Source organism: Eleutherodactylus coqui, chromosome 10 (genome assembly GCF_035609145.1).
Source record: "Eleutherodactylus coqui strain aEleCoq1 chromosome 10, aEleCoq1.hap1, whole genome shotgun sequence".
Classification (NCBI taxonomy): Eukaryota; Metazoa; Chordata; class Amphibia; order Anura; family Eleutherodactylidae; genus Eleutherodactylus; species Eleutherodactylus coqui.
The window spans coordinates 96,919,700-96,945,253 of record NC_089846.1 but is presented as its reverse complement, the minus strand read 5'-3'; the positions used below and the strand labels follow the sequence as shown (position 1 = coordinate 96,945,253).

General features: G+C 46.0%; 1 protein-coding gene across 3 annotated transcripts in view; it reads right to left on the bottom strand.

Moving 5' to 3' along the window:
• Positions 1–743: 743 nt before the first annotated feature.
• The window catches only part of LOC136580746 (mucin-2-like), a 30,819-nt gene continuing 6,008 nt past the window's right edge, over positions 744–25,554 (bottom strand). The window contains exons 2-6 of one of the 3 annotated variants that reach the window (XM_066581572.1): positions 24,163–24,177; positions 8,258–11,800; positions 6,257–8,191; positions 4,940–5,016; positions 744–2,680 (exon numbers count right to left, since the gene is read on the bottom strand). In XM_066581572.1, the coding sequence (XP_066437669.1) occupies positions 2,471–2,680; positions 4,940–5,016; positions 6,257–8,191; positions 8,258–11,800; positions 24,163–24,177 (5,780 nt within the window). In that variant the 3' untranslated portion in view covers positions 744–2,470. Of the gene's footprint in view, positions 2,681–4,939; positions 5,017–6,256; positions 11,801–24,162; positions 24,178–25,554 lie in introns of all 3 variants that reach the window. The other 2 variants (XM_066581570.1, XM_066581571.1) reach the window with 2 other exon arrangements.

The window sequence follows — 25,554 nt, the reverse complement described above, 5'->3', positions numbered from 1 at the left end:
ACCATTGTTGACCACTGCACCTTCCCCACCAATCACACTCACAGAGGTCCGAGAATCTAAGCTTTGTTAGGCAGGGGTTCTGTCTTCCATAATCTTTTATGTCATACAAAGCCATAAAGTCACTATTTAGTTAGTACTTTTAGGACTGTATGTAATATGACCCTCTGTATTTGGTGTCCTGCGAGTCAGTTATCTGAGTGGAATGTTCATTGATGGAACTTGGAACACTGGGCCATCAATGGTTCATAGTAGTAATGGGTGTACCTCTCTACATTGAGTAACTTGTCCGCTTCTAAACCACTCACAGCCTATCCGTAGGGTAGCCCATCAATGATGGATCAGTAGAGTTCTGCCGCCGGGGATCCCCATTGATTTTAAGTTCACCAGCCAGGTGCACTTGTTCACTGAGCCGAGTTTTGCAGGAAGCAGACAGCTTCTTTCCCACTACAGTGGATAGGAAGTGGATAGGAAGTCTGGCCACTGCAGAGAGAATGGAGCTGTCTGCTTCCTGTAGAAGTCAGTTCCGTACATGAGTGCACCAGCCCAGCAGACAGCTTATCAGCAGGGGTACTGAATGATTGACCCCTGCAGATCTACTATGATGGTATATCCTAAGGACAGGTCATCAATAGTTTACAATTGGACAACCCCCTTTAAGATCACCGCAACTCTTCTGTTCTCTGTGATCGACTGGAAAATACTAAAATCTAAAAAACAATAATTTTTTATTAAAAAAACATGAATAAAGTTTAGAAAGTTTTTTTTAATCATAAATAACAATAAAAGCTTAATTACATCATTAATCATGAAAATAAAGCCGTAAACTTGCATGTACAAATATAAATAGTAATTATCTGCAATAGAAAATAGAAGGCGTCCCGTGAGACGAAGCCTTATATATATATATACAGTATGGTACAAGCGATAGCTGGGAACATAAGCATATAAAACGATGCAATACAAGGGTGTGCATATGGCAGTACGCAGCTCCGGAGGAAATACTATGGTGTGAAATCAAACACAGAAACAAGGCGCCAGGGTAAACGACCGCTTTATGGGTTAAATCCAACTATTGGGGTAATTTTATTATCGGGGGTGCCGTTAGAATTACAGCTCACAGAGTGACACAAGTCCACCGAGTCCGACCTGCGATCCGACTGCATTCAGCACCTTTAGATGTACTATAAAAAAACATTAGAGACTCGCAAAAATGATAATATGCTAATACATTAATATCTGTAATGTGTCGGTAATGGGCCGAGCTGCAGGAAACGTCATATTCCCAGGAACAGGGAATGCTGGAAGGTCTGAGCTCAGGTGACTGAAGAATTGTGAATGCAGCTCTGGATGCAAATGAGCTATGATACAAGGTCCAATAATAAGGTCCAATATAAGTTCAACACATCAACCTACTTTACCGTAAATAAATGAGACAAAACCGTGGAGCATTTCAGAGATGTGAAGTCTACTTCAGTGCGCGGAGCGCTACTATACTGCGTTTTATGCATTTTAAGCTGTGCACTTTCTAGGATTTGCAGGAGCCTTTGGTGTGTAAGAATACCGATACCCCCACTGCGACCACGTAGGTGGGCAATTATTGGATTACTAAAACGAATGCTGAACTCAACGCAAAGGCGAAATTTACAGCGCAAAACTTGAAGCAGTACCATCTGATAATCTCATAACGCTTCTGAAAATAGCAGCAACATAAATACATTCATAAATCTATTAGAAATCAAACACATGTGAAAGGAGAGCAAGAAGGAGCTTTCTATATTGTTCAGAGGTTTAAGAAGCAGCGCCACACTTGTCCCTAGGGGTTCTGTTTGGTATTGCAACTTGAGTGAATATTGCTGAGCTGCAATACCAGACTCAGCCTGGGAGAGTGCTGTTTCCTTGGGGGGGGGGGGGGGGGGAATAGTGAAATCCCAATTAATATATAATCCCAGACCCAGTTAGAACCACTCTGAGCTTCCTTGTGTGGCTGTGAAAGGGTACAACCCCTTTTATCAAGCTGACGTGTCAGGACTCTCAGGAGTCTATGTGTATCCCAGTCCTTCAAATGACATCCCTCATCAAGACGGGTTAAACTCTACGGATATTTATTTAATATCCACAATGTGATGCACAGGCCCACCGAGCCTGAATCAGGATTAGTCATATCGCTACATATTCCTATTACCCTTTGGGTCTTACAACCATCTCCATTAGATAGCCGATACTGCCACAAGCTAAGCCATAGGTTTGTCCATCAGGTGAAACTTTTTTTTTACTTAGCAATGATGGAAAGTTGTCGTCTGACCCTGAAAACTCCAAAGCAGAAGAATATCAGTCCGAGATCATGAGGGCATGAGATGTACAGTCTCATAACTGGCGCCACCAACGCCTATTTTACTTTAACAGTCCACAATGTCCATCTCTAAGCCCCCGCTCTTTAGTACGTGGTCATGTTTAGTCCAGTTTAGGCCTATTAATTGGGATTTTCTCCACACTGCGGCCTTGAGCAGTATTCATCACCAATATTTGGCCTTGGAATCCACTGTCTCGGTCCTCCACCTTCTGGGTCTTGCATTGGATCTGCATAGTTCCAGCATCCATAGTGTGTATTGTAGGTTGGCTGGGCCTGGCAGCTGGCCTGGACTTGGCTCACTCTGCTGGACATTCGTATACAGGATGCAATCTGTATGACAAAGAAATATGCATTAATATAGTTCTAATGGAGACTGATGTCCTCTTTTTGAGTATATATGATAACATAACATTTTGTCACATGACCACCATTTGGAGATGACACTTGGGCCCACATAGAAGATGACACTTGGGCAGCTCTCCAATTCAAAGAACCTTTTAGTAGCAGCCAAGCAATGTTTCATCTCATACTGTGCTTTTCTCGAGCGCTCTCAAGGATTCTCAATTTAAGGCTCTTTGAATTTGAGTGCTGCCCATGTGTCCTCTTCTATGTATGCTACAAGGATTGTGGATCAAGTTTAACTAATTCACAGTTTTGGGTATACATGTGTGCCCTCCAGCACTAGGGTTTGTATGGAGTGGGATTGGCAACCAATCCTGCCAGGTGCCATTTGGTTTTCATGGCAGCCCAGGGTCTTCTGAAAGCCCACAGGGCTGCCTTGCATCTCTGCCTATTAGGATGGGCAGAATTGCCATATGTTGCAATACTGAAGTATTGCGGTATATGTTATAAGCAATCAAACAATCGCTAGTTCAAGTCACCTATGCAGACAAAAAAAAAAGTTAAAATAAGTAGAAAATAAAGTTTATTATTATATAAAGTAAAAGATACTAAAAGTTTTTTTAAAACTTTTCCTTTATTCATAATTTAAAAAATCTAAACATAAGGCCCTTGCTGCCTGCCTTAGGTTCTCACAATAGATATCATTCAGGAATATAGAAAATCACCGCACAGACTTATCTGATGCAAATACAAATTTATTCTTGATTGAACATACAGGACAAAAAAAAATATTGAAACACCGTACGAAGTTCATGCCTTAAAATCGGCCTCAACATGTCTTATTGAGATGATTTAGAATCCCACATAACTTAGGTGGAGGTAATATGACATAGATGCTACCAGACAGAAGTGAACATCTGCCCGAGTAACAAGGTTTCATTGATCATGGGTTTGAGCCACTCAGCTGCTGTTACCAGCCGGCTCCCAAAACCACCCAGAGCCGGACAAGAGGTGAAGTAAACACAAATTTGGCGGGAAAGCTCTCAGCCAAGCAGGGATCAAAAGGGCAGCTTGCTGCTAATGATTAAAATCACATGCATGTCGTACAGTGTTCCCATTTTTTTGTCCACCCACTGTACGTATACATGAATTCCACATGTTAAGCATCTGTAGCAATGTTTTGGACTATTGTGTCCTTTTTCAGGCTTGTAGAAGCGCAAAAGAATATTAAACAGCAAGAAACTTTACCTAGGAAGGAATGAGGGGATGGGGGGGTCTGAATCAGCAGTAAAATCCACTGTTGCTCCACCATTTGGCATGCTGTTTCTATATTCTTGAACAGTGTATTATAACAAAACCCCTGTACATTAGTAGGGTATATGAGCCTAATGTGGCTCTCACTCATGAACTGAAGGTTGCCGGTTTAATGCTCATGTGGTTCAGGTAGCCAGCTCAAGGTTGACTCAGTAAAATGAGGGAAGGCAATGGCAAACCACCCTGCAAAACAGTCTGCCAGGAAAACGTCACGATGTGACATCACCCAAGGAGTCAGCCATGACTCAAGGGACTTTACCTTACCATGAACACCATAGAGGGGCTCCCACTTGGACCTTACTCCATGAGCCAGGACATGAGCTAGGAGAGATGCCCTGTAACAGGATCCAGTGGTTTCAGTGGTTTGCCACAACAACGATAATATGGCCATAACAATGACCAGTTGTTATGGCCATATTATTGGTCAGAAATTCAATAGTATAGCCATAGGAATTGATCGTTGAAGCTCCATAGAAAATCTCCACAGAAAATACTAGTGACCTGGAGGCCATTGACCATGAGGAACAGGGTAAGACCCCACAGGAACACTATCAGAAGCTGCAGTCTGGCTGTACATCACATCTGTAGGAGGTCAACAGCAAAAGGGGCTCTACTAAGTACTTAAGACGCTCATCATGAAGGGGGATAATTCTGAAACTGTAGGAGTCAGTAAAAGAAGCATCTTGTAGAAAATTTGGAGAAACCGCTTGGTATAGATATTTACATTCTTCTTCTTTGATTTTTTTTTCTTGGAAACAGCTGAAAGCTTGTAAATTTGGCAATGGGATGTAATTATAAGTCTGCAACTTTAAGTCTTTATGCAGCACTATGAGACTACATGAGCTCTACCTAACATACACAACCTCTGGGAGACATATATACACATGAATGTAGTCTTATAGAAATAGAGAACATACTAAAACCAGTACTTACCCCAAATAGAAACCCTACTAGCATGACAAAAGCCAGAATGACGGCCAGTGCGATCAGAATGATGCCCCAGAATGGCACTGCAATAACAATAATGCACATGGTGAACATGACGAGTAATCACAGGGGTGCCCCAAACCTTTATGCCACCTGATTTAAACTGTGAAATGCCCCCCACCCCCCTTCACAAAAAAACACAAATTTTACAGGCACGAACACACAGTGGCCCCTATAGTAAGTGTCAACCTATGTGGCCCCAGGAGTAATAGTGACCCCCTTAATGGTCCCAAAGTAATAGTAGTGATCCCCATAGTGGTCCCACTAGTAATAGAAGTGATCTCCATACTGGTCCCAGTAATAATAATGCCCCTGTTAGTGGCCCAGTAGCAATAGTGCCCCCCCCCATTGTGGTCCCAGTAAATTGTCCCCCATAGTGGACCCAGAGGTAATAGTGGTGACCCCCATATTGGTCCCAGTAGTAATAGTAGTGACCCTTATACTAGTCCTAGTAATAACAGTGCCCCATTAGTAAAAGTGTTCCCCATAGTGGTCCCAGAAGCAAAGCAACCTCAATATCAACCTCAATAGTAATAGTGCCCCCCATAGTGGCCCTAGTAATGCCGCCTGGCTGAAGGTCACTAACCGGACAAGCATTAAACTCATTTGCTCTATAGTTCTGGTCTGACTGCGGCTGCTGCTATAATAAGTCTGTATGTCCCTGACCTTTCCACCCAGCATCTGCATGCAGGAACACAGATGCCGGGTGCAGAGGTCAGAGTTCACACAGGCTAATTACAGTAGCAGCTACCGGTGGACCAGAGCTATATAGCAAGTGAGTTAGTTTGTGAGATGCCTGCCCAGCTGTCTTGGAGCTGGCTATTAATATGGCCGTTAAAAAACAAAAACAGTCCATATGGCACCTGGAACTCCTCTAAGGTCCTGCATACTGGCAGATGGCAGTCTTAGGTTGCCTCATGGTAGGGCTGCCAATGTCTCTTCCTACTAAGATTTGTTCATAAAGTGCACTTTACTGTATACTGACTAGAGCAGAAATACATGTTGCTGCTCCGAGTTCTGGGGGGGGGGGGGTGAGTGCACAAAGAGCCAATGAAAGTGATAGTCTCCATTGACCCCCAGTGGTATCTGTGGATGTCCAATGATTTCAATGAGTGCTGATTCTGATGTCTTTTAGTAGTAAACCCCCAATTTTTAGTTTCTAGCCATAAAACACATAAAGCGGATGGTAGCTGGATAGATCCGTATGAAAACATTTACAAGGGGGTATAAAACGTTTCTCATAAAAACATCCTTGATGCTTACAATCTTCCTCTGCTTGTTCTATAGCAGCAATATTAACATCAGGTGTAGTTCTCATCACAGTAGTAGATCTTGTAGTGGTAGTAGTAGCTGTAGATGAAGTAACAGCTGCAGTCGAAGTTTCTGCTTCAGTTGGAAGAACAAGGGTGACCACTGGTTCTGTAAGGGCACCGACATCTGAATTCCCTGTAGTAACAACCGTGGATACTACTGTGGAAGTAGTAGTGATTACTGCAGTTGTGGGAGCGTCAGTGGTAGTGGGTGATGTAGTAGTCGGAGCTTCAGTGGTTGTGAGTGAAGTAGTTGTGGGAGCTCCAGTGACGGTAGATGCCACAGTGGATGTATCATTTGGAAGAACAAGGGTGATTGCTGGTTCTGTAAGGGCACCGACATCTGAATTCCCTGTAGTAACAACCATGGATACTACTGTGGAAGTAGTAGTGATTACTGTAGTTTTGGGAGCTTCAGTGGTAGTGGGTGATGTAGTAGTCGGAGCTTCAGTAGTTGTGAGTGAAGTAGTTGTGGGAGCTTCAGTGGTAGTGGGTGAAGTAGTAGTCGGAGCTTCAGTGGTTGTGAGTGAAGTAATTGTGGGAGCTCCAGTGACAGTAGATGCCACAGTGGATGTATCATTTGGAAGAACAAGGGTGAAAGAAGGTTCTGTAAGGGCACCGACATCTGAATTCCCTGTAGTAACAACCGTGGATACTACTGTGGAAGTAGTAGTGATTACTGGAGTTGTGGGAGCTTCAGTGGTAGTGGGTGATGTAGTAGTCGGAGCTTCAGTAGTTGTGAGTGAAGTAGTTGTGGGAGCTTCAGTGGTAGTGGGTGAAGTAGTAGTCGGAGCTTCAGTGGTTGTGAGTGAAGTAATTGTGGGAGCTCCAGTGACAGTAGATGCCACAGTGGATGTATCATTTGGAAGAACAAGGGTGATTACTGGTTCTGTAAGGGCACCAACATCTGAATTCCCTGTAGTAACAACCATGGATACTACTGTGGAAGTAGTAGTGATTACTGGAGTTGTGGGAGCTTCGGTGGTAGTCTGTGATGTAGTAGTCGGAGCTTCAGTAGTTGTGAGTGTAGTAGTTGTGGGAGCTTCAGTGGTAGTGGGTGAAGTAGTAGTCAGAGCTTCAGTGATTGTGAGTGAAGTAATTGTGGGAGCTCCAGTGACAGTAGATGCCACAGTGGATGTATCATTTGGAAGAACAAGGGTGAAAGAAGGTTCTGTAAGGGCACCGACATCTGAATTCCCTGTAGTAACAACCGTGGATACTACTGTGGAAGTAGTAGTGATTACTGGAGTTGTGGGAGCTTCAGTGGTAGTGGGTGATGTAGTAGTCGGAGCTTCAGTAGTTGTGAGTGAAGTAGTTGTGGGAGCTTCAGTGGTAGTGGGTAAAGTAGTAGTCGGAGCTTCAGTGGTTGTGAGTGAAGTAATTGTGGGAGCTCCAGTGACAGTAGATGCCATAGTGGATGTATCATTTGGAAGGACAAGGGTGATTACTGGTTCTGTAAGGGCACCGACATCTGAATTCCCTGTAGTAACAATTGTGGATACTACTGTGGAAGTAGTAGTGATTACTGGAGTTGTGGGAGCTTCAGTGGTAGTGGGTGATGTAGTAGTCGGAGCTTCAGTAGTTGTGAGTGAAGTAGTTGTGGGAGCTTCAGTGGTAGTGGGTGACGTAGTAGTCGGAGCTTCAGTGGTTGTGAGTGAAGTAATTGTGGGAGCTCCAGTGACAGTAGATGCCACAGTGGATGTATCATTTGGAAGAACAAGGGTGACCACTGGTTCTGTAAGGGCACCAACATCTGAATTCCCTGTAGTAACAACAGTGGATACTACTGTGGAAGTAGTAGTGATTACTGTAGTTTTGGGAGCTTCAGTGGTAGTGGGTGATGTAGTAGTCGGAGCTTCAGTGGTTGTGAGTGAAGTAGTTGTGGGAGATTCAGTGGTGGTCGGTAATGTAGTAGTCGGAGCTTCAGTGGTTGTGAGTGAAGTAGTTGTGGGAGCTCCAGTGACAGTAGATGCCACAGTGGATGTAACATTTGGAAGAACAAGGGTGACCACAGGTTCTGTAAGGGCACCAACATCTGAATTCCCTGTAGTAACAGCTGTGTTGGCAGTATTTTCTACTGTGGAAGTAGTAATGAGTACAGCAGTTGTGGGAGCTTCAGTGGTAGTGCGTGATGTAATAGTAGGAGCTTCAGTGGTAATAGGTGGTGTAGTTGTTGGAGCTTCAGTGGTTGTGAGGGGTGTAGTTGTTGCAGCTGTAGTGGTTGCGATTGGCGTTGTTGTTGGAGCTTCAGTAGTGGCAAGTGGCGTAGTTGTTGGGGCTTCCGTGGTAACAAGCGATTTAGTTGTTGGAGCTATAGTAGTTGCGAGAGGCGTAGTTGTTGGAGATTCACTAGTGGCAAGTGGTGAAGTTGTTGGAGCTGTAGTGGTTGCAAGTGACGTAGTTGTTGGAGCTTCAGTAGAGGCTATTGGCGTAGTTGTTGGAGCTTCAGTGGTAGCAAGTGGTGTAGTTGTTGGGGCTTCCGTGGTAACAAATGATGTAGGTGTTGGAGCTATAGTGGTTGTGAAAGGCGTAGTTGGTGGAGATTCACTAGTGGCAAGTGGTGACGTTGTTGGAGTTTCCGTAGTTGCAAGTGGTGTAGTTGTTGGAGCTATAGTAGTTGCTAGTGGGGTAGTTGTTGTAGCTTCAGTGGTTGTGAGTAGTGTAGTTGTTGAAGCTTCCGTGGTAGCAAGTGATGTAGTTGTTGGAGCTATAGTGGTTGCGAGTGGTGTAGTTGTTGTGGCATCCGTGGTAGCAAGTGGTGTTGTTGGAGCTGTAGTGGTTGCAAGTAATGTAGTTGTTGGAGCTTCAGTAGTGACAAGTGGCGTAGTTGTTGGAGCTTCAGTGGTAATAAGTGGTGTAGTTGTTGGAACTTCAGTGGTTGCAAGTAGTGTAGTTGTTTGGGCTTCCGTGGTAACAATTGATGTAATTGTTGGAGCTATAGTGGTTACGAGAGGCGCAGTTGTTGGAGCTTCCGTAGTGGAAAGTGGTGTAGTTGTTACAGCTTCAGTAGTAGAAAGCGGTGTAGTTGTTGGGGCTTCCGTAGTAACAAGTGGTGTAGTTGTTGGAGCTTCCGTGGTAACAAGTAATGTAGTTGTTGGAGCTGTAGTGGTTGCGAGTGGCGTAGTTGTTGGAGCTTCAGTAGTAGCAAGTGGTGTAGTTGTTAGAGTTGTACTGGTTGCGAGTGGCGTAGTTGTTGGAACTGTAGTGGTTGCGAGTGGTGTAGTTGTTGGAGTTTCAGTGGTTGCAAGTGGTGTAGTTGTTGCAGCTGTAGTGGTTGCGAGTGGCGTAGATGTTGGAGTTTCAGTAGTGGCAAGTGGCGTAGTTGTTGGAGGTTCAGTGGTTGCAAGTGGTGTACTTGTTGGAGCTATAGTGGTTGCAATTGGCGTAGTTGTTGGAGCTTCAGTAGTGGCAAGTGACGTAGTTGTTGGAGCTTCAGTAGTGGCAAGTGGCGTAGTTGTTGGAGTTTCAGTGGTTGCAAGTGGTGTAGTTGTTGGTGCTTCTGTGGTAATAACTGGTGTAGTTGTTGGAGCTATAGTAGTTGTGAGTGGCGTAGTTGTTGGAGCTTCAGTAGTGGCAAGTGGCAAAGTTGTTGGAGCTTCAGTAGTGGCAAGTGGTGTAGTTGTTAGGGCTTCAGTGGTTGCAAGTGGTGTAGTTGTTGGTGCTTCTGTGGTAACAAGTGGTGTAGTTGTTGGAGCTGTAGTGGTTGCGATTGGTGTAATTGTTGGAGCTTCAGTAGTGGCAAGTAGCGTAGTTGTTGGGGCCTTCGTGGTAACAAGTGGTGTAGTTGTTGCAGCTGTAGTAGTTGCGAGTGGCGTAGTTGTTGAGGCTTCAGTGGTTGCAAGTGGTGTAGTTGTTGGAGCTGTAGTGGTTGTGATTGGTGTAGTTGTTGGAGTTTCAGTAGTGGCAAGTGGTGTAGTTGTTGGGGCTTCAGTGGTTGCAAGTGATGTAGTTGTTGGTGCTTCTGTGGTAACAATTGGTGTAGTTGTTGGAGCTATAGTAGTTGTGAGTGGCGTAGTTGTTGGAGCTTCAGTAGTGGCAAGTGGCGTCGTTGTTAGGGCTTCAGTGGTTGCAAGTGGTGTAGTTGTTGGTGCTTCTGTGGTAACAAGTGGTGTAGTTGTTGGAGCTGTAGTGGTTGCGATTGGTGTAGTTGTTGGAGCTTCAGTAGTGGCAAGTAGCGTAGGTGTTGGAGCTTCAGTAGTAGCAAGCAGTGTAGTTGTTGGAGCTTCAGTGGTAGCAAGTGGTGTAGTTGTTGCAGCTGTAGTGGTTGCGAGTGGCGTAGATGTTGGAGTTTCAGTAGTGGCAAGTGGCGTAGTTGTTGGAGGTTCAGTGGTTGCAAGTGGTGTACTTGTTGGAGCTATAGTGGTTGCAATTGGCGTAGTTGTTGGAGCTTCAGTAGTGGCAAGTGACGTAGTTGTTGAAGCTTCAGTAGTGGCAAGTGGCGTAGTTGTTGGAGTTTCAGTGGTTGCAAGTGGTGTAGTTGTTGGTGCTTCTGTGGTAACAAGTGGTGTAGTTGTTGTAGCTATAGTAGTTGTGAGTGGCGTAGTTGTTGTAGCTTCAGTAGTGGCAAGTGGCGTAGTTGTTGGAGCTTCAGTAGTGGCAAGTGGTGTAGTTGTTGGGGCTTCAGTGGTTGCAAGTGGTGTAGTTGTTGCAGCTGTAGTGGTTGCGAGTGGCGTAGATGTTGGAGTTTCAGTAGTGGCAAGTGGCGTAGTTGTTGGAGGTTCAGTGGTTGCAAGTGGTGTACTTGTTGGAGCTATAGTGGTTGCAATTGGCGTAGTTGTTGGAGCTTCAGTAGTGGCAAGTGACGTAGTTGTTGGAGCTTCAGTAGTGGCAAGTGGCGTAGTTGTTGGAGTTTCAGTGGTTGCAAGTGGTGCAGTTGTTGGTGCTTCTGTGGTAATAATTGGTGTAGTTGTTGGAGCTATAGTAGTTGTGAGTGGCGTAGTTGTTGGAGCTTCAGTAGTGGCAAGTGGCGTAGTTGTTGGAGCTTCAGTAGTGGCAAGTGGTGTAGTTGTTAGGGCTTCAGTGGTTGCAAGTTGTGTAGTTGTTGGTGCTTCTGTGGTAACAAGTGGTGTAGTTGTTGGAGCTGTAGTGGTTGCGATTGGTGTAGTTGTTGGAGCTTCAGTAGTGGCAAGTAGCGTAGTTGTTGGGGCCTCCGTGGTAACAAGTGGTGTAGTTGTTGCAGCTGTAGTAGTTGCGAGTGGCGTAGTTGTTGAGGCTTCAGTGGTTGAAAGTGGTGTAGTTGTTGGTGCTTCTGTTGTAACAAGTGGTGTAGTTGTTGGAGCTATAGTAGTTTTGAGTGGCGTAGTTGTTGGAGCTTTAGTAGTGGCAAGTGGCGTAGTTGTTGGAGCTTCAGTAGTGCCAAGTGGTGTAGTTGTTAGGGCTTCAGTGGATGCAAGTGGTGTAGTTGTTGGGGCTCCCGTGGTAACAAGTGTAGTTGTTGCAGCTGTAGTGGTTGCGATTGACGTAGTTGTTGGAGCTTCAGTGGTTGCGAGTGCTATATCTGTTATAGTAAATGAAAGCCAAGACACAAAATTATTAATCCTGCCTTCTGTGTTGCTTTCCTGTACTGTGTCACCTAAATACAATTCTTATCTGACTTTAAGAATAGGATGATGAGGAGGAGTGATAACGATATGATGGGTGGCCTATGAGTATAACAATATGATGGGTGGTCTCTGAATGGGTGGACCCTGAGTATAACTATATGATGAGTGCTGTCTGAGTATAATGATATGATGAGTAAACTTTGAGTACAACGATATGATGAGTGGTCACTGAGCAACAGCTAACTGTGTGTACTGTCGGTTTACTTAGGGACAGTTATGTTTCATATACGATTGTTTACATATCTATATATATAAAGACGAAAGCCCTCACCGACTCACTCACTGACTGACTGACAGACTCGCCAAAAGTTCTCCAACTTCCTGATGTTGTAGAAACATGAATTTTGGCGCGAGCATAGATTATCTCCAAAATAAGAAAAGTAATTGGGTCCCAACTCGATTATTCAATTCTAGCGCTAAAGAATTAGCTTCGAAATTTAACATACATAATCTAAATCTCTTACTTCCCAATGTCATAGAAACTTAAAATTTGGCACGGGCATTGATTATGTCATAAATAGGAAAAGTTAATAGGTCCCAACTTGATTATTCAATTTTATGCGCAAAAGAATTAGCGTCCAAATTTTACGTACGGAATGTATTTTTCTGACTTTCCGGTGTCATAGAAACGTGAAATTTGGCAGGAGCATTGATTATGTCATAAATAGGAAAAGCTAATGGGTCCCAACTCGATTATTGAATTCTATGCGCAAAAGAATTAGCGTCCAAATTTTATATGCGGAATGTATTTTTCTCACTTTCCGGTGTCATAGAAACGTGAAATTTGGCACGAGCAGTGATTATGTCATAAATAGGAAACGCTAATGGGTCCCAACTCCATTATTCAATTCTATGCGCAAAAGAATTAGCATCCAAATTTTACGTACGGAATGTAATTTTCTGACTTTCCGGTGTCATAGAAACGTAAAATTTGGCATTGATTATGTCATAAATAGGAAAAGCTAATGGGTCCCAACTCGATTATTCAATTCTAGCGCAAAAGAATTAGCGTCCACATTTTACGTACGGAATCTAATTTTCTCACGTTCCAGTGTCATAGAAACGTGAAATTTGGCGCGAGCATTGATTATGTCATAAATAGGAAAAGCTAATGGTTCCCAATGCGATTATTCAATTCTATGCGCAAAAGAATTAGCGTCCAAATTTTACGTATGGAATGTGATTTTCTCACTTTCCGGTGTCATAGAAACGTGAAATTTGGCAGAGCATTGATTATGTCATAAATAAGAAAAGCTAATGGGTCCCAACTCGATTATTTTATTCTATGCGCAAAAGAATTAGCGTCCAAATTTTACGTACGGAATCTAAATCTCTCACTTCCCAATGTCATAGAAACATGAAATTTGCCATAAGCATTGAATATGTCATAAATAGGAAACGTTAATGGGTCCCAACTCGATTATTCAATTCTAGCGCAAAAGAATTAGCGTCCACATTTTACGTATGGAATCTAATTCTCTCACTTCCCGATGTCATTTTATATAAAGGAAACGTCGCATGGTTACCTCCCCGTGGTGTTTCCTGGGTAACACAGAGAACTATGCAAAATGGTGAACATATGTTTTTCCGGTATCTCTAAAGTAACCACGACTTCATAAGCTTTTCCGTGTGAACACCAGATAAACACCAGTACCAAATTAACTCGGGCAAAGCCGGGTATATCAGCTAGTAATATACATATAACATACAATATATACAGCATTAGCAGATTTTTTTGTTGTCTTCCTGCCACTTAAATAGCATTTCAGTGGTCCACCTATTCCTTCTCCCTGCTCTGTCTATGATACACAGTAAAAAGCCATAATTATGTTAGTTGGGTGTCATCAGTTATAGGGCTAGTCCGGGTGTAAACTATTAATTGAGCCTTGCGTAGTGTTGTGTGTTAAAGCAGCAGTATGCTTTTGCTCATGATCTGAAGGTTGCAGGTTCAATTCCTGCTTGGTTCAGGTAGCCGGCTAAAGGTCAATTCATCCTTCTGAGGTCGGTAAAATGAGTACCTGAAAGCCCTATGGAGTAAGTTGGCGCTATACAAATGACAAGATTTATTTTTATTTTTAATCGCCTATTCTGAGGAATGATCATCAATAGTAGATCGGTGGGAGTTTGTCACGCATTACATCTGCCAATCAGCTGTTCTCTAGGCCAGTGTGCTTGTGCAGAAAGCAGACAGCTCCATTCCTACTGCAGTGGTGAGGCGTGGTATTTTATGCAAAGTTCTCATTCATTTCAATGGCACTTTGGCCTACGATATCAAGCCTGGCCACTGCACTATGAACGGAGCTGTCTGCTTCCGGCAGGAATAAGCTCAGTGCAGAATCGCAGCAGCCCAGAGAACTGCTGATTCGCGGGGGTCCCTGGTGACAAACATCCAATTAGAGGGCATATAACTTGATCATCTTTATATCTGGACTGATAAAGGATTTCTCTTCTCATCCTGTTCTGTTATTGTTTTACATGCAATTCATCAGACTGTCTCTATCCTTTCATATGTTGATGAAGACTCCTAAGTAGATTCAGAAGCTCGCTGTAACATCATTCTTTCTGTAAAATCATAACTTTTTTATTTATCCATCAACTTAGCTGTCTGATAGGTTGTTTTTTGCAGCACATGTATTTTTCAATGGTACCATTTAATGTGTCATATAATTTACTGAAAAATGTCTAAATGGAGTGAAGTGGGAAAAAATGAAATTCCGCAATCTTGGCTTGTTTCTACGGTGGCACTGTGGTACTAATGACTAGAGATGAGCGAACACCAAAATGTTCGGGTGCTCGTTATTCGGAACGAACTTCCCGCGATGCTCGAGGGTTCGTTTCGAACAACGAACCCCATTGAAGTCAATGGGCGACCAGAGCATTTTTGTATTTCGCCGATGCTCGCTAAGGTTTTCATGTGTGAAAATCTGGGCAATTCAAGAAAGTGATGGGAATGACACAGAAACGGATAGGGCAGGCGAGGGGCTACATGTTGGGCTGCATCTCAAGTTCACAGGTCCCACTATTAAGCCACAATACCGGCAAGAGTGGGCCCCCCCCCTCCCAACAACTTTTACTTCTGAAAAGCCCTCATTAGCATGGCATACCTTAGCTAAGCACCACACTACCTCCAACAAAGCACAATCACTGCCTGCATGACACTCCACTGACACTTCTCCTGGGTTACATGCTGCCCAACTGGCCCCCCTCTCCCCCACAGCGCACACCAAAGTGTCCCTGGGCAGCCTTCAGCTGCCCTCATGCCACACCACGCTCATGTCTATTTAGAATTGCGTCTGCCATGACGAGGGACCGCAGGCACACACTGCAGAGGTTGGCACGGCTAGGCAGCGACCCTCTTTAAAAGTGGCGGAGCGATAGCCCACAATGCTGTACAGAAGCAATGAGAAATAGAATCCTGTGCCACCGCCATCAGGAGCTGCACACGTGGGCATAGCAATGGGGAACCTATGTGCCACACACTATTCATTCTGTCAAGGTGTCTGCATGCCCCAGTTAGACCGGGCTTTTTAATTCATAGACACAGGCAGGTACAACTCCCTATTGTGAAGTCCCTGTCGACCCACAGCATGGGTGGCTCCCTGGAACCCACCGGCGGTACACAGAAATATCCCATTGCATTGCCCAACACAGCTGAGGTAGTAATGTCGTGCTTAATGCAGGTGGGCTTCGGCCCACACTGCATGTCCCAGTCTGACTGGGGTTCTTTATAAGTGTACAGATGTAGTAAAAACTCCGTGTGCACCTACAGCATGGGTGGGTGCCAGGAAGCCACCGGCGGTACATAGAAATATCCCATTGCATTGCCCAACACAGCTGAGGTAGTAATGTTGTGCTTAACCCTTTCCAATCCAATTTGTATATGGTTTTCCTAGGGGGCTTACTCTTTTTCTGCCGTTATACAACGGCGCTATATGCTGGCTAAAGCCAGTACTGCATGAGCTGACACGTAGGATAGGCTCCGACAGCAGAGAGGCTGGCAATATACAGTAAGAGAACCCCGACGGACGTCTACCAACAACGGAGCTGTACAGCCTTAAACCCTAATGTCTTCACAGGTCACACAGTGGACTGGAAAGGGTTAATGCAGGTGGGTTTCGGCCCACACTGCATGCCCCAGTCAGACTGGGTTTCTTTATAAGTGGAAACAGATGCATTTATAATTCCCTGTGGACCCACAGCATGTGTGGGTGCCAGGAAGCCACCGGCGGTACATAGAAATATCCCATTGCATTGCCCAACACAGCTGAGGTAGTTATGTCGTGCGTAATACAGGTGGGCTTCGGCCCACACTGCATGCCCCAGTCAGACTGGGGTTCTTTAGAAGTGTACAGATGTATTAAAAACTCCGTGTGCACCTACAGCATGGGTGGCTCCCTGGAACCCACCGGCGGTACATAAAAATATCCCATTGCATTGCCCAACACAGCTGAGGTAACGTCAGCTGTAATGCAGGTGGGCTAAAAATTAATTTGATTACACTGTAGGCGAGGGCCCACAAAAATTGCTGTATCAACAGTACTAATGTACATCCCAAAAATTGGCCATGGCCAGCCAAGAGGGCAGGTGAAACCCATTAATCGCTTTGGTTAATGTGGCTTAAGTGGTAACTAGGCCTGGAGGCAGCCCAGTGTAACGAAAAATTGGTTCAAGTTAAAGTTCCAATGCTTTTAAGCGCATTGAAACTTATAAAAATTGTTCTGAAAAATTATTTGAGTGAGCCTTGTGGCCCTAAGAAAAATTGCCCGTTCAGCGTGATTACGTGAGGTTTCAGGAGGAGGAGCAGGAGGAGGAGGAGGAGGAATATTAGACACAGATTGATGAAGCAGAAATGTCCCCGTTTTGGATGGTGAGAGAGAACGTAGCTTCCATCCGCGGGTGCAGCCTACGTATTGCTTACGTATCGCTGCTGTCCGCTGGTGGAGAACAGAAGTCTGGGGAAATCCAGCCTTTGTTCATCTTGATGAGTGTTAGCCTGTCGGCACTGTCGGTTGACAAGCGGCTACGCTTATCTGTGATGATTCCCCCAGCCGCACTAAACACCCTCTCCGACAAGACGCTAGCCGCAGGACAAGCAAGCACCTCCAGGGCATACAGCGCGAGTTCAGGCCACGTGTCCAGCTTCGACACCCAGTAGTTGTAGGGGGCAGAGGCGTCACCAATGATGGTCGTGCGATCCGCTACGTACTCCCTCACCATCCTTTTACAGTGCTCCCGCCGACTCAGCCGTGACTGGGGAGCGGTGACACAGTCTTGGTGGGGAGCCATAAAGCTGGCCAGGCCCTTAAAGACTGTTGCACTGCCTGGGATGTACATGCTGCTCGATCTACGCACATCCCCTGCTACCTTGCCCTCGGTACTGCGCCTTCTGCCACTAGCGCTGTCGGCTGGGAATTTTACCATCAGCTTGTCCGCAAGGGTCCTGTGGTATAGCAACACTCTCGAACCCCTTTCCTCTTCGGGAATCAGAGTGGGCAGGTTCTCCTTATACCGTGGATCGAGCAGTGTGTACACCCAGTAATCCGTCGTGGCCAGAATGCGTGCAACGCGAGGGTCACGAGAAAGGCATCCTAACATGAAGTCAGCCATGTGTGCCAGGGTACCTGTACGCAACACATGGCTGTCTTCACTAGGAAGATCACTTTCAGGATCCTCCTCCTCCTCCTCCTCCTCAGGCCATACACGCTGAAAGGATGACAGGCAATCAGCCGGTGTACCGTCAGCAGCGGGCCAAGCTGTCTCTTCCCCCTCCTCCTCATCCTCCTCATGCTCCTCCTCCTCCTCCTGTACGCGCTGAGAAATAGACAGGAGGGTGCCCTGACTATCCAGCGGCATACTGTCTTCCCCCGCCCCCGTTTCCGAGCGCAAAGCAGCTGCCTTTATGGTTTGCAGGGAATTTCTCAAGATGCATAGCAGAGGAATGGTGACGCTAATGATTGTAGCATCGCCGCTCACCACCTGGGTAGACTCCTCAAAATTACCAAGGACATGGCAGATGTCTGCCAACCAGGCCCACTCTTCTGAAAGGAATTGAGGAGGCTGACTCCCACTGCGCCGCCCATGTTGGAGTTGGTATTCGACTATAGCTCTACGTTGTTCATAGAGCCTGGCCAACATGTGGAGCGTAGAGTTCCACCGTGTGGGCACGTCGCACAGCAGTCGGTGCACTGGCAGCTTAAAGTGATGTTGCAGGGTGCGCAGGGTGGCAGCGTCCGTGTGGGACTTGCGGAAATGTGCGCAGAGCCGGCGCGCCTTTACGAGCAGGTCTGACAAGCGTGGGTAGCTTTTCAGAAACCGCTGAACCACCAAATTAAAGACGTGGGCCAGGCATGGCACGTGCGTGAGGCTGCCGAGCTGCAGAGCCGCCACCAGGTTACGGCCGTTGTCACACACGACCATGCCCGGTTGGAGGCTCAGCGGCGCAAGCCAGCGGTCGGTCTGCTGTGTCAGACCCTGCAGCAGTTCGTGGGCCGTGTGCCTCTTATCGCCTAAGCTGAGTAGTTTCAGCACGGCCTGCTGACGCTTGCCCACCGCTGTGCTGCCACACCGCGCGACACCGACTGCTGGCGACATGCTGCTGCTAACACATCTTGATTGCGAGACAGAGGAGGAGGAGGAGGAGGAGGAGGGTGCTTTAGTGGAGGAAGCATACACCTCCGCAGATACCACCATCGAGCTGGGGCCCGCAATTCTGGGGGTGGGTAGGACGTGAGCGGTCCCAGGCTCTGACTCTGTCCCAGCCTCCACTAAATTCACCCAATGTGCCGTCAGGGAGATGTAGTGGCCCTGCCCGCCTGTGCTTGTCCACGTGTCTGTAGTTAAGTGGACCGTGGCAGTAACCGCGTTGGTGAGGGCGCGTACAATGTTGCGGGAGACGTGGTCGTGCAGGGCTGGGACGGCACATCGGGAAAAGTAGTGGCGACTGGGAACTGAGTAGCGCGGGGCCGCCGCCTCCATGATACTTTTGAAGGACTCCGTTTCCACAACCCTATACGGCAGCATCTCAAGGCTGATGAATTTTGCTATGCGGACGGTTAACGTTTGAGCGTGCGGGTGCGTGGCGGCGTACTTGCGCTTGCGCTCCAACAGTTGCGCAAGCGACGGCTGGACGGTGCGCTGAACTACACTGCTGGATGGGGCCGAGGACAGCGGAGGTGAGGGTGTGGGTGCAGGCCAGGAGACGGTAGTGCCTGTGTCCTGAGAGGGGGGTTGCATCTCAGTGGCAGGTTGGGGCACAGGGGGAGAGGCAGGGGTGCAAACCGGAGGTGCTGAACGGCCTTCGTCCCACCTTGCGGGGTGCTTGGCCATCATATGTCTGCGCATGGTGGTGGTGAGGCTGTTGGTGTTGGCTCCCCGGCTGAGCTTTGCGCGACAAAGATTGCACACCACTGTTCGTCGGTCGTCAGGCGTCTCTGTGAAAAACTGCCAGACCTTAGAGCACCTCGGCCTCTGCAGGGTGGCATGGCGCGAGGGGGCGCTTTGGGAAACACTTGGTGGATTATTCGGTCTGGCCCTGCCTCTACCCCTGGCCACCGCACTGCCTCTTGCAACCTGCCCTGCTGATGCCCTTGACTCCCCCTCTGAAGACCTGTCCTCCTGAGTAAGCGTTGCACACCAGGTGGGGTCAGTCACCTCATCGTCCTGCTGCTCTTCCTCCGAATCCTCTGTGCGCTGCTCCCTCGGACTTACTGCCCTTACTACTACCTCACTGCAAGACAACTGTGTCTGATCGTCATCGTCCTCCTCACCCACAGAAAGTTGTTGAGACAGTTGGCGGAAGTCCCCAGCCTCTTCCCCCGGACCCCGGGAACTTTTGAATGGTTGGGCATCAGTGACGATAAACTCCTCTGGTGGGAGAGGAACCGCTGCTGCCCAATCTAAGCAGGGGCCCGAGAACAGTTCCTGGGAGTGTTCCCGCTCCTGAGCAGGTGTTATTGTAGTGGAGTGAGGAGGCTGGGAGGAAGGAGGAGCAGCAGACAGAGGATTCGGATTGGCAGCAGTGGACGGCGCAGAACTGCGGGTAGACGATAGGTTGCTCGAAGCACTTTCTGCCATCCAGGACAGGACCTGCTCACACTGCTCATTTTCTAATAACCGTCTCCCGCGTGGACCCATTAATTGGGCGATGAATGTGGGGACGCCAGAAACGTGCCTCTCTCCTAATCGCGCAGCAGTCGGCTGCGACACACCGGGATCAGGAGCTCGGGCTGTGCCCACACCCTGACTTTGCCCTCCGCGTCCTCGGCCGCGTCCACGTCCTCTAGGCCTACCCCTACCCCTCAGCATGCTGTATTACCAGTGATTTGATTTCACAGGCAGGAAATAAATTGGCGCAAGACTGCAGGTCAAATATAATTTTTGCCCTTTTTGGAAAACGAAAGGCCCCACTGCCTCTAGTGAATGAATTATCTAAGTTTAATAACTGTGCTGTGTCCCTGCTAATGTGTCACAGAACGTGAGGGTAGCAGAGTTATTATAACTCTGGCAGAGCAGGTATTTTTTTCCCAATTAAGGAAAGCAAATGGCGAAGCCAGCAGTAAAGCGTAGCTGGGTGCGTCTGATTTAGCAATGTTGTTCACGCAGCTCACACGTGTCCACCACCCGTAAGGACGGACAGAGGCTGGACAAATAGATTTGTTTTCAGTTTTTTTCCACCAAAAGGCAGCACTGCGTATATTCAATGAACATGAGAAGTTTAATAACTGTGCTGTGTCCCTGCTTATGTGTCACAGAACGTGAGGGTAGCAGAGTTATTATAACTCTGGCAGAGCAGGTATTTTTTTCCCAATTAAGGAAAGCAAATGGCGAAGCCAGCAGTAAAGCGTAGCTGGGTGCGTCTGATTTAGCAATGTTGTTCACGCAGCTCACACGTGTCCACAGCCCTTAGGACGGACAGAGGCTGGACAAATAGATTTGTTTTCAGTTTTTTTCCACCAAAAGGCAGCACTGCGTATATTCAATGAACATGAGAAGTTTAATAACTGTGCTGTGTCCCTGCTTATGTGTCACAGAACGTGAGGGTAGCAGAGTTATTATAACTCTGGCAGAGCAGGTATTTTTTTCCCAATTAAGGAAAGCAAATGGCGAAGCCAGCAGTAAAGCGTAGCTGGGTGCGTCTGATTTAGCAATGTTGTTCACGCAGCTCACACGTGTCCACAGCCCTTAGGATGGACAGAGGCTGGACAAATAGATTTGTTTTCAGTTTTTTTCCACCAAAAGGCAGCACTGCGTATATTCAATGAACATGAGAAGTTTAATAACTGTGCTGTGTCCCTGCTTATGTGTCACAGAACGTGAGGGTAGCAGAGTTATTATAACTCTGGCAGAGCAGGTATTTTTTTCCCAATTAAGGAAAGCAAATGGCGAAGCCAGCAGTAAAGCGTAGCTGGGTGCGTCTGATTTTTACAGGTTGCAGACGCAGCTCACACGTGTCCACCGGCGTTAGGCCGGACAGAGGCAGGACAAATTTAATTATTTTCCGTTTTTTGGCACCAAAAGGCAGCACTGCGTATATTCTATGAATAATAACTGTGTTGTCGCCCTGCCTATACAATTCTTTCCCTGCAGTATCAATGGAGGGTGGAATGCTCTGCAGAGGCGATTTTGAGAAGCAAAAAAAAATGCAGCACAGCTAACAGCAGCCTGGACAGTACTGCACACGGATAAATATGGCCCTAGAAAGGACCGTTGAGGTTCTTGAAGGCTACACTCACTCCTAACACTCTCCCTGCCTATGCAGCACTTCTGTCCCTAATGCCGGGTGCAATGCTCTGCACTGCCGATTTTGAGAAAAAAAAAATTTGCCACTGCTAACAGCAGCCAACACACAGCTATCAGTGGCCCTAATAAGGACCTTTGGGGGTCTTGAAGCCTACACTAACTACCAATTCTTTCCCTACAACAGCTCCGGTACAAACAGCACTGTCCCTCATCTAACTCACCAGGCATCTGAGGCGAGCCGCGGGAGGGGCCGACTTTTATATTAGGCGGACACCTGATCACCCCAGCCACTCACAGCAGGGGGGTGGTATAGGGCTTGAACGTCACAGGGGGAAGTTGTAATGCCTTCCCTGTCTTTCAATTGGCCAGAAAAGCGCGCAAACGTCTCAGGGAAGTAAGTGAAAGTAACCAGAACACCGCATGGTGTTCGTTACGAATAACGAACATCCCGAACACCCTAATATTCGCACGAATATCAAGCTCGGACGAACGCGTTCGCTCATCTCTACTAATGACACAACTTTATTCTGTGGGTCGGTACAATTACTACAATACCAGAGGTATTTCATTTTGTTTGCTATACTGCTTCTAAAAAATCAAATCTCTTTGGAAAAACATAACATTCTATTCGGCCGCCATCTTCCGACAGCCGTAACTCTTTATTTTTCTGTCAACATATTTGAGTTCATTTCTTGTGGGACGTCCTGTCGTTTCTATTAGTACCATTTTGGAGTACATACCGCTTTTTGATCACTTTTGATCAGAATGACCAAAAATGCACAATTCTGACATGAGGTTGTTACTTTGACAGATCAGACTTTTAGGGATACAGCAATACTAAATATGTTTGGTTTTGGGGGGGGGGAGTTGTTTTAATTTTTATATTATAAATATGGGAAAAGGGTTTTTTTAAGCTTTAAATACCTTTTATTTTTTTCTAATAATTAATAAAACGTTTTTTCAACACTCTAGTATTACGTTATACCGCAACCTGACAGGCAGTCCATCACACCACGTCACAGGCATGCCTTGATCAATCAGCCATGGCAGTGCTGAGGGCTTTCAGAAGGCTCCAGGCCACCGAGTGTCGCCTCGTGATCTCATTATGGGGAGGCGATCGGGACCCTGCAAAACTGATTGGGGCATTTAAATGCCTCTGTAAGATCTGGCTATTGCTGGTGGGTGTCAGCTGTGAGAAACCCCTCCATACAAGCCCCGAACACAAAGAACATATATGTGCATCCTCTATCCTTAAGGGGTTAAGTGGGGTGAAATGACAAAAAATGCAGTTGTACCATTTTGGGGGGATGGTTAGTTTTTAGAGCTTTCATGGTGCAGTAAAATTGATATGAACGTTGTTCTGTCGGTCAGTACAATTGCGGTGATACCGAGTTTATGAAGTTTTTTTATGTTTTACTACTTAAAAAAAATAAAGACATTTTTTTAAAAAGAAAAATTGCTTTCTGTTTCTGTATTCTGAAACCCTGAACTTTGATTTTTTTCCTGTTTGGGCTATGTGAGAACTCGTTCTCTGCAGGGGGAGCTGTAGTTTATATTAGTACCACTTTGGGGGGCATAAGTCTCTTTGATTACTTTTTATTAAATTTTGGGGGGAGCCTGGGTAAAAAAACCTCTGTAATTTTGGCATTCTGTACTTATTTAGGATGTGAACCGTGTGGGATAAATATTGTGATACTTTAATAGTTCAGATGTTTATTAACGCAGCGAAACCAAATATGTGGTTTTTTTTAAATTTCAGATTTGTTAATGTGAAAAAAGTTTTTTTTAACTTTTAATAGTTTTTTTACTGTTTAAAAAACTTTATTAAACCTTCTTATACATTTTTATTTAGTCCGCACAGGAGTATATAGCGATCTGTAATGTTGGCTCTGAAGCCCTGCTACAGGCATCCATGGATGGCAACCTTTGGGGAGACCATGCTAGTCCGTTGTTATCCTGCGGTGGCATTGCGGGGGGTTGTTGGGTGCCAATGGGTGACTATTTACACGCACCATCTAAACAATTCCCTGCTGTGATCAGAGCAGCGCAGCGTGTCATGTGCGTATTCATGGAGCGAAAATCGCCTCTGCAGGGAGTATTTCTGCATGCTGTATATTTAGGCGTGCAGAAAAAAGAAGCAACTATTGTTTTTATGTGCGAAAATGCAGTGAGGGCGCATATATCGTACATATTCACTGCATATTTGCGCCGTCCCATTCACTTTAATGGCCTATTTTGGTCGATAAAACGAACTAAAATAGGACATTCTGTGGGGGTAAGGGTTCACATATTTACTGCTGTGTGAATGAGGCCTATGCCGTACAGTTACAAGATCTTATATCTCACATGCGAGCTGATGACTCCTGCTCTACTGGACACAATTGGGGACATTAAAAAAAACTTGTAGTGATAAAACCCCCTTAATTATGCGGCTCTCCCGATAGATGGCAGTCTGTGTGACCATATGGACATGGATGAGAGGAAGAAGAGTGGGATGAAGCACAAGGAGGACACGTACCTGTCGACTGGGCACCTAGAAGACAAAAGAAGAGACATATTATAACCGGAGCTCATACATGACACCCCACTAATACATCCCATCCCCCCAACCCCAAGGGGCAAACTAGGTAATGGGAAAGAAATGCCCACAACTCTGAGAGCAGAACACAAGATATAATATACAGCATGTCAGAAACTACATTGTTATATGAGGGAGAGATAAAGAATGTAACAGTAAGAATCATCTAACAATACTATAATAACCGGATAACAATGCTATAACAATACACCTAATCATACCAATGACAGGAATAATACCATACACTACTATAATAACAATGATACAATACAATAATACTATAATAACTTAATAATGATACTATAATAATAATGATACAATACAATAACACTATGTTAACCCTTTAAGCCCAATGTCCACGGGCAAATTTGAATAGCTGAATCTGCGTGGGTCACCCGTGCAGACAATCCGCAGTTCAAGCCGCCCATAGGAAGACATGGGCGTCCACATATGAATTAAAGCCGGCGGATTTGTTTTGCAGATCTTTTGGTCTAGAAAACAAATCACAGCATGCTCAGAGTTTCTGGTACATGGTTATGTCACAGGGATATTTTACAGAGAACCAACATCATCCAATAACAAGTTTAGAGTGGCCGGAGCCTGGGCATGAAGCCCTCCTTACACCCCTTCTCCAGTTTACTGATTAGGCCACTATGACCCATGTGATGTTGGATTCCCCAGTGTAGACTGTATAGTCTGCATCAAATGTGCTAGCTGAGCAGCCTGAATCCCTAGCCTGGTCCCCTTTGGCGCATGGGGTACTGCCCCAGCCTTCCCATTCCCAGTTTGCACCTTCACTAGGTGGTCTAAAAGCCAACAGGCAGATGCCACTCACCAGAATGTCTACCTGGCGAACACCAAAGGGTTACCTGCCATCCTGGGCTGCCAACTGCTAACCACTGATGTAAAACCATTGCTGCGCTCTATGTGACATACTGTATATACTGGTAATTTCAGTTGCAAGTATAATATAATCACCGGCATCTTGGCCAAAGGGTGTAAGCTGAGGCTCTTGGAACTCTCTGTAAAATCTCTAACAAGGCCCCCTACCCACCATATGCCAGTTATCGTACTGGTGACTTCTTATGATAGAGGGGCCTGGGTATGGCTGCTGCTACTTCTGCACCCCTTATAGCTACACCCCTGTCTGGGTTTTCATAGCTATATCAGATGTGAAACATGCAATAACATATATGCTGTATACATGTGTAGAAATCTAGTATCCTGGCAGATACTTAATGCGCCATGAGAAACAAGCGGCAGTAACGTCGACATGAATATGCAAAGCACCAAAATAACAGGGAGAAGCATAGAGTCATAAGGGCGAGTCCG